Consider the following 14771-nt stretch of genomic DNA (forward strand, 5'->3'; position numbering starts at 1 on the left):
TCTGTCTGTGAGCAACAGTGATGTTGCTGGTTTTTACTAGGTAGAACGTACATGTTGCGTGTGTGGTACTCCAGAAGGCTTGAGCAACTCCGTGCGTCATGTCCTTTGATCTTATGCCCTTCCGTGCAACCCCCCCATTTAAATGCAGCCATCCCCAACATCACTCGCTGCTGCCCGTCCACCCCCTGCTGCGGGGAATTGTGACATCACTTTGGAAGCAGGTTGAAAGATTTTCCGTTTAAAAACTTGGTTTTGGGTATTTATAAAACGCTGTAACTTGGGAAATACAGGTGGAAATACGATGGAAAGATGTTTATTGCCACCATTGGAAAAATGTGAGTAGGATGTGTGAAAATAGTAAGGCTGTGGCCTAGCATTTTGAAGAAGATAGGAAAACCAGATTGACACAGAGACATCGTGGGCACAAACAAATAGTTATATATTTTTTAAGGCAAAAGAAAACAACAATATAGGGGTCCAACCATGGCTAGCAAGAGAAAACAAACATAATATTGTATTGGATCAAATGAAGTCTGTCAAACAAAAAATAAACATGATGGTTGGGAAAGTTTCAGAATTCAGCAAAGGAAAACAAAAGTATTGTAATCAGACATCTGAACGATCCTTCCATAAGGTAAACGCAAAATGCTGGAGTAACTCAGAGGGTGAGGCATCGCTGGAGAGAAGGAATGGGCGACGTTTCGGGTCGAGACCCTTCTTCAGATTGATGTCAGGGGGAGGAACAAAGATAGAATGTAGGCGGAGACAATAAGACTAGTGGGAGAACTGGGAAGAGGATGGAGAGAGAAAGCAAGGACTATCTGAAGTTAGAGAAGTCAATGTTCATACCACTGGGGTGTAAACTACCCAAGCGAAATATGAGGTGCTCTTCCTCCAATTTGAGCTGGGCCTCGCTCTGACAATGGAGGATGTCCAGGACAGAAAGGTCAGATTGGTAATAGGAGGGGGAGTTGGTGCTGAGCCACCGGGAGATCAGGTAGACTGTGCGGAAGTGTTCAGCGAAACGATCGCCGAGCCTGCGCTTGGTCTCGCCGATGTAGAGAAGTTGACACCTAGAACAGCGGGTAGCAGATGAAGTTGGAGGAGGTGCGAGTGAACCTCTGCCTCATCTGGAAAGACTGTTTGGGTCCTTGGATGGAGTCGAGGGGGGAGGTAAAGGGACAGGTGTTGCATCTCCTGCGGTTGCAGGGGAAAGTACCTGGGGAGGGAGTGGTTTAGGTGGGAAGGGACGAGTTGACCAGGAAGTTTCGGAGGGAATGGTCTCTGCGGAAAGCAGAAAGGATTGGAGATGGGAAGATGTGGCCAATAGTGGGATCCCGTTGAAGGTGGCGAAAATGTTGGAAGATTATATGCTACATGCAACGGCAGATGGGGTGGAAGGGGAAGGGGGACCAGGACAAGGGGGACTCTGTCCTTGTTGCGAATGGGGGGAGGGGGAATAAGAGCGGAGAGAGAAGGGGGAGAGAGAAGGGAGGGAGAGAGAAGGGGGAGAGAGAGAAGGGAGAGGGGGGGGGAGAGGAGGGGAAGAGAGAGAGAAGAGTGGAGAGAGAGAAGAGGGGAGAGAGAGAAGGGGGAGAGAGAAGGGGGAGACGGGAGCGTGGGGGTCATTTTCCCACACAAGCCATAGGTGACTGGGCAATCTGAACCCAAGCTCCAAGTTGAAAGCGGCCCTCGGGACAGCCTCCACTCTCCCACGGAAGCAGGGTGGGAAGATCCTTCCATAAGATAGGGTAGTCCCAATTCTCCAACCTACAACCTACCTCATTGTGGACTTTTTCTCTGGAACTGTTACGTTACAATGTTGAGAAACTATATTTTACACTCTGGTATCTTTCTCTTTGCTCTATCTTTTTTTTGGCTTGATCGTATTCATGCATAGTATAATCTTATTTGATTGGAGAGTGCAAACAAGAGCTTTTCCCTGTACACATAATAAATCTAAAGAAAAGAAATATAAGAGGTTAATGAGAAAAAAAAAGAAAAAATGAAAATTTCCTGTCGACATGAAAAAGGCAAAAGTCTGAGTTAACATTGGTTTCAAGCTGACCTCGTCCAGAGAAAGTATACTGTGGAATAAGGAACAAGCAGGGAAATGAAATATTTGTATCTACCCTCATAGAAATCACCACAGGTTCAGCATGAATGAGATTTGAATTATATAGTGTTAAGGGCCTGTCCCACTTTAACGACCTAATTCACAACCTTTTTTACACGTGGACATTTTTCATCAGGCTGGAAAAACGCCCCGACCTACTTGATGCCACGAGCACCTACGACTAGCATCATGACCTACCTACGACCTCGTGACGACCATGCTGCGAGTATGAGTCAAGGGCACTCTCGGCGGAGGTCGTGAAAGTGGGACAGGCCCTTTAGGGAAATTAAGTGTGTGAAGCAGCACCTCTGCAGCAGTACTTACAGTGATGGTCAGCTCAGATCAGGCATGGAGAAAACGGCAAACAGTCAGATCCAGAACTGAGCTCTTTTATGCATACAAGGATACTTGCCGACCCCTGCTCCTGAGACAAAGCAGCACACCCTCAGGACTGCGCTGATGTTAGACCCAATGAAATACCTCACACATTCTACCACTGAACCATAGCCAACATGGGAATTACAGTAATTTCAATGTTTTCATAAATTGCTGAAGCAGAAATTATAACCTAATGAATAAAATGGCAGCAATTATAAACACCAACTGAGAAAAATAGATTGCTCAAGAGAAAGGGTTTGCACCTCCAATTTTTTTTATTTGTCACATTAAATACCCTATACAGTCAAACATATATTTAGTCACCACATTTCAGAAATACACAATCATTTTCGCTCTTCAACAGTATAAAAGTGTCTGATCAGTTCAATCTTCCTCTTAGTCTTCATTAGAAGGTTCTGCTGCTTTTTCTCGCTTCAGCTTTTCTGCATAAAATTTAAAGCTCTCCTGTTTTGAAAAGCAGAAATATTTATATAAATAAATAATGTCCTTTTGCTATGGATTAACCTGACACTAATCCCATTACCCGCACTAGGCCTGAACCCCTCCACATCTTGGAGTAACTCAGCGGGACAGGCTGCATATCTAGAGAGAAGGAATGGGTGATGTTTCAGTCAAGACCCTTCTTCAGAATTTGAAGGAGGGTCTCGACCCGAAATATCACCCATTCCTTCTCTCCAGAGATGCTGCCTGTCCCGCTGAGTTACTCCAGTATTTTGTGTCTACCTTCCATTTAAATCAGCATCTGCAGTTTTTTCCTCCACATCCCCTCCACATCTTTCCTGTCAAAAATAATGTACTCCTGAAATATTGTCACCATTACAACAGGAATGTGCATAGAGACAAGGATAGCTCTCTGCTCTTTGATAGAGTACCATTAAATTAGTTGTGTCCCCTGATGGGACAGAGACATTTTAACACAGTCTTTTAAATCTCATCTGAGAAACGATGTTAGTAATAGTCAGCATTCCCTGTGCACAAGAGTGTCGGCATAGATTTTTGAGCTCAAGTCTCTGGAGTGGGGCTTGAACTCACACCTACTGAGAGGTGAGAATCGCATTAGCTAAGCCATAGCTGACACAGTTTAATGCATGGGCTGAGGAGATAACTTTCAGTTCAACAGACAATTCCCTGAATTACATTATGTTCTGAAAGGCAAAGTATGACTAAACTCCGACATGTCTCATCTGAGTTCTCGCATGTAAATGTGTTGACCTTTTCAACAGTGATGGAATTTAAGTCTTATTTGTAATTCAGTGCAACCAGAATGAACACTATTGCATCCTCCTTCTCAAAATAAATGACAAGAGTGAAGGCAAAAATGGGTCAAAACTAAGGAAACAAACGCTTTTAATGTGTAGGAAAGAACTGCAAATGCTGGTTTAAATCGAAGGTAGCAACAAAATGTTGGAGTAACTCAGCAGGACATGCAGCATCTCTGGAGAGAAGGAATGGTGACGTTTCAGGTCGAGTCTGAAGAAGGGTCTCGATCTGAAACATCACCCATTCCTTCTCTCCAGAGATGTTGCCTGTCCTGCTGAGTTACTCCAGCATTTTGTGTCTACCTTCACTTGCTTTTAATGATCACTTCTTTGATGTGAAATTTAAAAGGTTTCAGAATTTCAGAATAAGCGCTCTCTTCTGGAGTTCTACCACCATCTAATGAAGGGACTCTCTTGTCAATAAGGTCCTTATAAGAAAGGGAAGGTTTGCCTGGAGAGGTGACATCAAAATGACACTTCTGGGATAACTGGTGCTGAATCAAGGGAAATCTCACAATTCAATCTTCTAATGTGGGGACTGTCATAGTAGTGTAGTTACTCACAATCTTGAACCCACATAGCAATTCAATTAGGTAATGACAGATTTGATTCTCAACTTCATTTACCTGCACCAATATACTGGGGCTTGTGGATTAAATCATTTTGAATAAACAGCAAAGAACATGGGATGCAGAACTACATTTTTCCAAGATATCTTTGTTGCTTCTTTTCTGAGTAAATAGATGAGGGTAGGATGGAACATGGCAGAGGAAGCTCAGCTTTGATCTCCTTTGCCATCGTGTTGCCAACCGCAATAGAGAAAAATCAGCCTCGGGCCTCATGATAGAACCTGTAATCTACTCATTTGTAGCAAATTCAAGTTGTTTTGTATTGCCACACTGTGCATTCTTCACCTGTTCTAATACTGAGGATGAAACAACAAAGAACTGAATGTGTTGTTGGTACAACCCATACAAAGTAAGAAATCCTGAGCTTCACGGATGTCCTGAATCAAAAACAGTTTCCAGCACGTTTCCTCATAGTGTGCTGTGCATTAATGCAATGGTCATATCATCTTAGATTTACCCTAGGTAATAGATCAATGGCTGAAACAATGAATGATTGGAGAAGTCAATACCCACAGGTGGCTCAGTAAAGGAGAGAGGTTCTCCCGAATTTTTCAATAGCCCAGCAAGCCGCTTCAGGAATAACTCATCTGGTACCATTTTCTCTTCTTTAACCTTTTCATACAAAGCCTTCGCAGAGACCACATTATTGTCTAATGCTGAAGAGACAAAAAACAGCATATGAATTGCCTTACGACTACCGCCGAACACAGATAATTATTGGTACGAAAAACGGATTTATTTGATGATAAGCTTCATGTTATAAAGCTTACCATAACACTTCATTAGGTATGCATATGCAGTTTCTTTATCTGGAAAGTCCTGGATCAGATCAAGAAGCCCAAGAATTTTGTGAGCCTGAGGATGTAAACACACACAATTTAACCAGATTGTACAATGTTCAATGTGAAGTATCTCAAGACACCCAGATATTGTCAAGAGGTACTGTATAAATATAGGTGTTTAAAAAAATATATAAAGCCATTAGGACAGTCTGTGCAGGTGCTTCGGACGTAATGAAATAAATTGGATGTAGCTTACATCTATGCAAAAAGTGAACTCTTTCCTTCGGCCCATAGCCTTGTGTCATATTTCCTGACAAAACAGAAGGACCTTCAGCCCCTGAAGTCCATGCTGGCTCTCAGAATACCCATAATATCCCAAATTCCACATCTCCCTGCAACCTATTCTCCTTCACACTCTCTTAACTCCATCTCAATTCCCCTGCCACCCACCTGCACCGAGGAAATTTAACAGTTGCCAATTAATCTGTCAGCATCTTAGGGTTGTTGGAGGGAATGGAAGATCACATCTGGGTCTCTGGAACTGCTAGGAAGCTGATGTCATGACTTGTTATATTGTCTTCTCTGGCAGCGTAGTTATTTTAGGCAACCAGTTATTCATCTGAAGATTTCCAATGAGTCTTTATTACACAAATCATGCTTCAAATTACTTTAAAAATAATGTCCTGGGAAGGAAGGGTGGGTTTGCCCTTATCCGTCCCTCGACTTGGATGACATGCAGATTGTATGAGGTATGAGGTATGCGGACCTGGGATGGAGGAGAGGTGGCCGCTGCTACCAATGAGTGGGGATGAAATGAAAGATAAAATTACACTCACAGCATGTTCAGGTTCCAACAGATAGCAAGGGTTCTCACGATATTACTAATACTAAAACATCACAAGACTTAATGTGGGTAAGATTTTTTTTAAAGAAAACAAATGCAAACCAATTCTACAAAATGCAAAAAACCCACCAATTAATGCAAATTAAATTAGTGTTTTGTATCGTCAATGCTCATACCTGTCCAGCTTTCTGTGCAGTCCTTGTAATGAATGAAACCAAACTCCTTTTCTGCTCTGCAATTGCAGGGCATCTCTGAAAAACATCAAATCCCCAAAACATTATCTTGTGAAATGCCACTATTTTTTGTAACTCTTGAAACAAATAAGTTTGACTGTTCAGTATCTTTCAAAAAAAACTAAATAATATTTAAATTACTTCCGTGATTACCACCTATCTATATTATACTAAAACACTTCCCTTTGTTCTCAACATTGCAAATTTCCGTGTGTATGCAGGGTTGTGTTGGCTTTCTTTTAATCTCCTTAATTTGCATCTTCTTCCAAAACGCTTGGCCACAGGCTTCCCATTGTCACACATGCTACTTACATTTTCCCCCTCGATGGGATAAACATCTTCCCGTCGCATTCCAACCTATATTTCCAAAGTTTTTAATGTTTTCATCGTTTATTTCAAAAAATTAACTGCTTTTCAGTGGGAGACTCGCAGCACTTTCCATTGATGATGTCACAGTGCCATCTCACAGACGTCCAATCACAATGGATCTCATTTACATATCACATCACAATGGGACAGGGGTGGGAGATTGCAACCTTCACGTGTTTCCATGAATGCAATCAACCTGGCGTGCACAATCAAATAAGATCAAATAGAACAAGTTGTCCCCCTCCCTCTTTACCCCCTCTCTCTCTGCCCCCCTCCCCCTCTCTATCCCCCCCCCCCCTCCCTCTCTAGGGAGTGGTGAGTATTGGGACCTATGGGTGAGTGGTGGAGTACTGCATTCAGGGACCAGCCCTCCCCTGTGATGCTGCGTCCCCCCCCCCCAACCCCTCAATCTCTACCCCCCTCCCCCTCTCTCTCTACCCACCTCCCTCTCCCTCTCCAACCGCGCCCGCGCAGTTGGGGGCTATGCGTGAGTGGATAGGGCGGGGGATGGGGGGAAAGGAGCAAATTAATAATATTAATATAATATCAAGGGTGTGTGTGGGGGGGGGGGGGGTGTGTGTGTGTGGTTAATGTGTGTGTGATGCCGCAGGCCGCACCACCCCCCCCCCCCCCCCCCCGCAACTTGAGGGGACGGGACCCAACGGCCCTACTTGGTCTAGTGTCTCCTTAAAGATGGTCACAATTATAGTGACCGAGATTTCTCAATGCGCCCTTCTCTTCCCACACATATAGATCGCAAGTGGGGATGAGAATTTGTTCCTCTTTGCTAAGTTTTTGATGTTCATTCAGAATGCCACCTGATCCAAAGAGCTGCTCTTCCGATTGGCATATGGTAATTTTTTACTTCTCGTTTTTCTAGGGTGTAGATGAGACTAGACCCGATTCTGGACTGTGGGACATTTGTGTCAAGGACAGAGTCACGGTGACAGAGTTTATTTATTGTCACTAGTCAGTGAAAAGCTTTTGTTGCGTGCTAACCAGTCAGCGGAAAGACAATGAATGATTGCAATCAAGCCATCTACAGTGTATAGATTCATGATAAGGGAATAACGTTTAGTGCACGATAAAGCCAGTAAAGTCCAATCAAAGATAGTCCGAGGGTCACCAATGAGGTTGATAGTTGTTCAGGACTACTATCTAGTAGTGGTAAGATGATTCAGTTGCCTGATAATAGCTGGGAAGAAACTGTTCCTGAATCTGGGGCAGTTCATTTTCACACTTCTATACCATTTTCCCGATGGGAGAGGGTAGAGGGAGTGGCCAAGGTGTGACTTGTCCTTGATTATGCTGCTGACCTTGCCAATGCAGTGTGAGGTATAAATGTAGTCAATGGAAAGGAGGTTGGTTTGTGTGATGGTTTGGGCTGCGTCCACAATTCGCTGCAATTTCTTAGTCTTGGATGGAGCTGTTCCCAAACCAAGCTATGATGCATCCTGAGAAATGTTTTCTATGGTGCATCTAGAGAAGTTGTTGAGCGTTGTTGGGCACATGCCTAACTTCCTAAGTCTTCTAAGAAAGTAGAAATGTTGGTGTGCTGCCTTAGTCATTGCTTCAATATGGGTGGGCCAGGAGAAGTTATTGGTGATATTGACTCCTAGAAATACTTCGGCGAAGTCAACGCAAACTGGGGTATGTGTACCGCTTCGCTTCCTAAAGTCAGTCACTACCTCCTTTGTCTTGCTGACATTGAGAGAAATATTTGTCTCTACACTAGTACTCAAGGTTCTCTATCTCCTTCCTGTACTTCGTCTCATCATTATTTGATATCCGGTCGACAATGGTGGTGTCGCCTGTGAATCTGAAAATTGAATTAGATTTGTACGTGGCTGCACAGTCGTGTGTTTACAAGGAGTAAAGAAGGGGGCTGAGAACGGATCTTCGTGGAGCACTGGTGTTGAGTGAGGATTTTCATGGAGGATGATCTGGCCCCTATCCTTACTGATTGGGGTTTGTTAGTTAAGAAGTCAGTTGCAGAGGCGGGTGCTGACTCCAAGTCCAGCAAGTTTAGTGATAAGCATGGTGTTGTGGGAACTGACTTCCTGTGCTTGATAAGCTGTAGGCACCTCCTGCGGTAAGCCTTTGGCTCTTTGGGTCACAGATGCCCTTGATGATATGGAAGAATCAATATGCCATGGTAATCAGCACATTTTCTACCTCTGAAGTGTTTTTAAGGTTTTTTTTAATTGAACCTCAGCCTTCTGGTACTTTTAAAACATGGAGTTTCCAAACCAAGAATGGCTTGTGCTTGAAGTTATTTAGTTCCTGGATCTCCTAGTCATTCCCATTAAAGCGGTCCAGGTGTGTTTGGTATAGATGTCTAACAATGGTGGACTTCATAGCACCTCAGATGCGGCTCCTTCACTCAGCGGTCACGTATTTGATGTTTTTAAGCATTTAGTTGAGTTTTTTTTTTGTCTTGAGCAAATGTTTTGCCATCTTGGACTGTTGCTATCCAATGATGAAAATGCTCCTACAGTCCAGTCTGGAGTTCCTAGATTTTGCAGATGAAGGAATATTAATATTTTTCCAAATCAGAATACTATCTCTTGGAAGGGGAGATGATGACAATCCATGTACTTGTTACCCATTTCCTTTTTTGCAGTAGAGATGGTGGATTTGAGGAATGCTGCTGGTGAAGGCTTGTTGGGCATTGCATTGCATCTCTTAAATAGTACTGTACAAGTACTCTGGTACCATCTATGTCTACTGGCAAGTAGAAGCAGTGAATGCTCCTAGGATACTAACAAATGGTGCTCTGCCAATAGTAATGCTTCTGAATGTCAAGGGAGGCTCTTAAGTGGAGATGATACCCTCAAAGTCTCATACCCTCAAAGGTAACTTTGAGGGTATGAGACGTGAATTGGCCAAGATTGACTGGCAATTAATTTTAAAAGGGTTGACGGTGGATATGCAATGGAAGACATTTAAAGACTGCATGGATGAACTACAAAAATTGTTCATCCCAGTTTGGCAAAAGAATAAATCAGGGAAGGTAGTGCATCCGTGGATAACAAGGGAAATCAGGGATAGTATCAAAGCGAAGGATGATGCGTACAAATTAGCCAGAAAAAGCAGCATACCGGAGGACTGGGAGAAATTCAGAGACCAGCAGAGAAGGACAAAGGGCTTAATTAGGAAAGGAAAAATAGATTATGAAAGAAAACTGGCAGGGAACATAAAAACTGACTGCAAAAGTTTTTATAGATATGTGAAAAGAAAGAGATTAGTTAAAACAAATGTAGGTCCCTTGCAGTCAGAAACGGGTGAGTTGATCATGGGGAACAAGGATATGGCGGACCAATTGAATAACTACTTTGGTTCCGTCTTCACTAAGGAAGACATAAATAATCTGCTGGAAATAGCAGGGGACCGCGGGTCAAAGGAGTTGGAGGAATTGAGTGAAATCCAGGTTAGCCGGGAAGTGGTGTTGGGTAAATTAAATGGATTAAAGGCCGATAAATCCCCAGGGCCAGATAGGCTGCATCCCAGAGTACTTAAGGAAGTAGCTCCAGAAATAGTGGATGCATTAGTAATAATCTTTCAAAACTCTTTAGATTCTGGAGTAGTTCCTGAGGATTGGCGGGTAGCAAACGTAACCCCACTTTTTAAGAAGGGAGGGAGAGAGAAAACGGGGAATTACAGACCAGTTAGTCTAACATCGGTAGTGGGGAAACTGCTAGTCAGTTATTAAAGATGGGATAGCAGCACATTTGGAAAGTGGTGAAGTCATTGGACAAAGTCAGCATGGATATACAAAAGGTAAATCATGTCTGACGAATCTTATAGAATTTTTCGAGGATGTAACTAGTAGCGTGGATAGGGGAGAACCAGTGGATGTGGTGTATCTGGACTTCCAGAAGGCTTTCGACAAGGTCCCACATAAGAGATTAGTTTACAAACTTAAAGCACACGGCATTGGGGGTTCAGTATTGATGTGGATAGAGAACTGGCTGGCAAACAGGAAGCAAAGAGTAGGAGTAAACGGGTCCTTTTCACAATGGCAGGCAGTGACTAGTGGGGTACTGCAAGGCTCAGTGCTGGGACCCCAGCTATTTACAATATATATTAATGATCTGGATGAGGGAATTGAAGGCAATATCTCCAAGTTTGCGGATGACACTAAGCTGGGGGGCAGTGTTAGCTGTGAGGAGGATGCTAGGAGACTGCAAGGTGACTTGGATAGGCTGGGTGAGTGGGCAAATGTTTGGCAGATGCAGTATAATGTGGATAAATGTGAGGTTATCCATTTTGGTGGCAAAAACATGAAAGCAGACTATTATCTAAATGGTGGCCGACTAGGAAAAGGGGAGATGCAGCGAGACCTGGGTGTCATGGTACACCAGTCATTGAAAGTGGGCATGCAGGTGCAGCAGGCAGTGAAGAAAGCGAATGGTATGTTAGCTTTCATAGCAAAAGGATTTGAGTATAGGAGCAGGGAGGTTCTACTGCAGTTGTACAGGGTCTTGGTGAGACCACACCTGGAGTATTGCGTACAGTTTTGGTCTCCAAATCTGAGGAAGGACATTATTGCCATAGAGGGAGTGCAGAGAAGGTTCACCAGACTGATTCCTGGGATGTCAGGACTGTCTTATGAAGAAAGACTGGATAGACTTGGTTTATACTCTCTAGAATTTAGGAGATTGAGAGGGGATCTTATAGAAACTTACAAAATTCTTAAGGGGTTGGACAGGCTAGATGCAGGAAGATTGCTCCCGATGTTGGGGAAGTCCAGGACGTCCGTGCCCGGGTGCGGATGGAAAGGGAATATGCCCTGTCTACGGGCACCCTGAGGGAGTTCCGCGACCGCTGGGCACCGAGGGGGGTTGAATGTATCCTTGACAAGGATTGTAATATAGTTGTTTAGCAGTTGATTAGCATATTTGTTCATCTTGTATTATGGTGGTGTTTTGTTTTATTGTATTGTAAATACAATTTTAATATTTGAATAAATATTTTTGATTAAAAAAAAAAAAAAAAAAAGGGGTCACAGCTTAAGGATAAGGGGGAAATCCTTTAAAACCGAGATGAGAAGAACTTTTTTCACACAGAGAGTGGTGAATCTCTGGAACTCCCTGCCACAGAGGGTAGTCGAGGCCAGTTCATTGGCTATATTTAAGAGGGAGTTAGATGTGGCCCTTGTGGCTAAGGGGATCAGAGGGTATGGAGAGAAGGCAGGTACGGGATACTGAGTTGGATGATCAGCCATGATCATATTGAATGGCGGTGCAGGCTCGAAGGGCCGAATGGCCTACTCCTGCACCTAATTTCTATGTTTCTATGTTTCTATGATGAATTGTAAATGGCACATGTATTGTAAATGTTATTTGCCACGAAACAGATCAAATATTTAAAAAATGCAATTGCGTATGTGAGGGGCATAAATGTCTTAATGCTCTACCTCAGGGGTTCCCAACGTTTTTCTTCCCGTTTACCCCTGGCAACTTTAATAGCACGTAACAATGTTATTTCACTTATTTATGAACAACTAATGATGAACAGATACTGGTATACCAGAACCAAACACAGCCAGTCAATGAGAAAAAATATGTACAAATCCAGAATCAACAAATTTACCCCCAAGGTAGGTGAAATTTACCCCCGGGGTAAATTTACCCAAGGTTGGGAACCCTTGCTCTACCTAAACAAAAAAATAACAAGGCCTGAGAATGAACAAGTACTAAATAAAAAAATATATATTTCACAAAATTGAGCTCTGCACTTCAGCAAAATAACATTGTTGATGTAATTGCAAGTCAAGTACCGAGGTTACTAATTCTTGGAATAGCAGCCCATTCCTGACTTCCAGATTCAGTCCGATTTTTCACGCGTCCTTCTCTTTCCCTTCAAGAAGAGGAGTCTGAGGAAGGCCCCGACCTGAAATGTCATCTGTCCATTCTCTCCATAGTTGATACCTGGCCAGCTGAGTTCCTCCAGAATTTGTGTTTTGCTCAAGATTCCAACACCTGCAGTTTTTTGTGTTTTGAATTGGTTACCCGTAAAATCTCCAATTGTCGTCATGTACTTGGGCAAATGGGAAGGTTGAGCTTAATAATAATAGTTGTGCAAATCTCTATGCAGGGAAAGTTGTTGCGCTGTACATGTGACAACATTTCTCCACCTTTAGCAAAAAAAACTTAAAATTTATGCCCTGCCACTAGTGCTTGCTTTTAGAATTTATAGAATGGATAATCAAGTAAAATAGTCTAAATGTGCAACTATATTTGTTAATTAATTGTGGGCTATGCCAGATAATATTTGGTTTGCTTTAAACTTTTGCATTTATTAATCACATTGCACTCCAGTAAAAGCTGCTTTGTTTACTGTCAGGAGAGTAAAGTGTGCACAGGCTGACAGCATGAGTACCCATGAACCCAGCAATCTGCAAGATCACTGATTGTTTGGCTGCCACCTGCTGGGAATAGACTCGTTGTCAGTGCATGTGTGTACACTGTCAATGGCAGCTTTTATTCCCCTTAGACTGCTCAACATTTGCTCTGTTTTACATCATAAACCATCAGAAAGCCGCAATGCTGTTGTCTCATTCTCTGAAGATTACCACCCTGTCATTTACAGCAAACTCAGAACATGTAGTAACAGCAACCTATGAATTTATGCATTTGAGAGTTCTTGGAAAATTGCAGACAGAACATGACTGACAAAAAAAAAAAGCAAAGTAACGCAGCATGAAATCCTCGCAAAATAAATGGAACAGCATAGGTGATGGCCATCCAGGCCATCAAGTCCGTGTCAGGAATACTGGAAGACTGCACTTGCTCCAAACACAGGCAGCACTTCCAAGGGTAAGCTGTAGAAAATGTTATTCACATCTTTTAATGTAAAATATTGATTATAATATTCAATAATGCTTATTCCAGGCATAGCAGAATCACATTGAAATTAATGTATAAAATTTAATGTATTAAAAAATGTAAGCATAAAAAAACCCCATCTTATCTTCATTTCAGAAATAGATCTGTTTAATTATGAAAGTTATTTTTATTCCACTGGATAGTACTTAAAGAATACAGGAAACTTTTCTTGGACAACTAGAATAAGTGTGTGTGCTCTTCCATAATATTTTTAAATGGTTCCAATGTCAGAATACACCTGCCAATCTATTTAATAAAGAATATATAAATTCTAGGCATGTGTATATTGCTGACAAGGTCAATTTTTAATGCCCATTGGTAATTACCCAACAGAAGATGGTGGTGAGTCACGTACTTGAGCTGATAGAATCTTAGTGGTAAAGATACCAGCAGAGAAGTTAGGTAAGGTAAACGTACTTCATTGATCCAGCAAAAATAATGGGTTGGTTGACAAATGAGCGAGTCAAGATGTTGTGCAATTTGAATGGCAGCTTGGAGGTGCTGATGAAGTTATGAAACTATGAGAGGCATTGATAGAGGTCGCGAGTCAGAACCTCTTTCCCAGGATGGAAAAATCAAATACTAGAGCACACAGGTTTAAGGAGAGGGGGCAAGGTTTGAAGGAGATGTGTGGGGCAAGTTTTTTTTTTAAACAAGCGAGTGCCAGGAACGCACTGTTAGGGGTGATGGTTGAGGCAGATTCCAAAGTGACATTTAAGAGACTTTTGGATAAGCAGGAAATGGAGGGAGATGGATTATGTGCAGGCATATAAGAATGGATCTTGGTATCATGTTCGGCACAGACATTGTGGGCCAAAGGGCCTGTTCCTGTGCAGTACTGTTATATGTTCTAAGTTTCCATATGCTTGATGTTCAACTCCGTCATTCTGGGTGGTAAAGGTTTGTGGAATATTTTTAAGAACTTACTGAGTTGTTGAGATGCATTTTGTAGAGGGCATGCAACACACCATGGCCTATTGATGGAGAGCTATGGTTTTGGCTGACAAATAAGTTAGTTTTGTGGATAATGGGACTAAATCTATATAAGAATCAAGTAGGAAGATGTGGTTGAGGTTGAAGATCGGCTATGTCAGACTTGAAACAATATGTGGCCCAAACTAATTTCAAATGTTCCTCAGTTAGCTGGTTTGCCCACTATAGTCTGACCTTCTTGAATGGTATTAAAGCTATCTTCATAACATGATAAATATTCATCATATTTCTGAGGAAGATGGTATTCTAACCAACTG

General features: G+C 42.4%; 1 protein-coding gene across 1 annotated transcript in view; it reads right to left on the bottom strand.

Moving 5' to 3' along the window:
- Positions 1-2733: 2733 nt before the first annotated feature.
- Positions 2734-14771, bottom strand: part of lrpprc (leucine rich pentatricopeptide repeat containing) — a 152929-nt gene continuing 140891 nt past the window's right edge. The window contains exons 35-38 of the mRNA XM_033025505.1: positions 6206-6280; positions 5174-5258; positions 4917-5059; positions 2734-2959 (exon numbers count right to left, since the gene is read on the bottom strand). Coding sequence (XP_032881396.1) covers positions 2891-2959; positions 4917-5059; positions 5174-5258; positions 6206-6280 — 372 coding nt within the window. The 3' untranslated portion in view covers positions 2734-2890. The remainder of the gene's footprint in view (positions 2960-4916; positions 5060-5173; positions 5259-6205; positions 6281-14771) is intronic.

Source organism: Amblyraja radiata, chromosome 8, assembly GCF_010909765.2.
Source record: "Amblyraja radiata isolate CabotCenter1 chromosome 8, sAmbRad1.1.pri, whole genome shotgun sequence".
NCBI classification, from domain to species: domain Eukaryota; kingdom Metazoa; phylum Chordata; class Chondrichthyes; order Rajiformes; family Rajidae; genus Amblyraja; species Amblyraja radiata.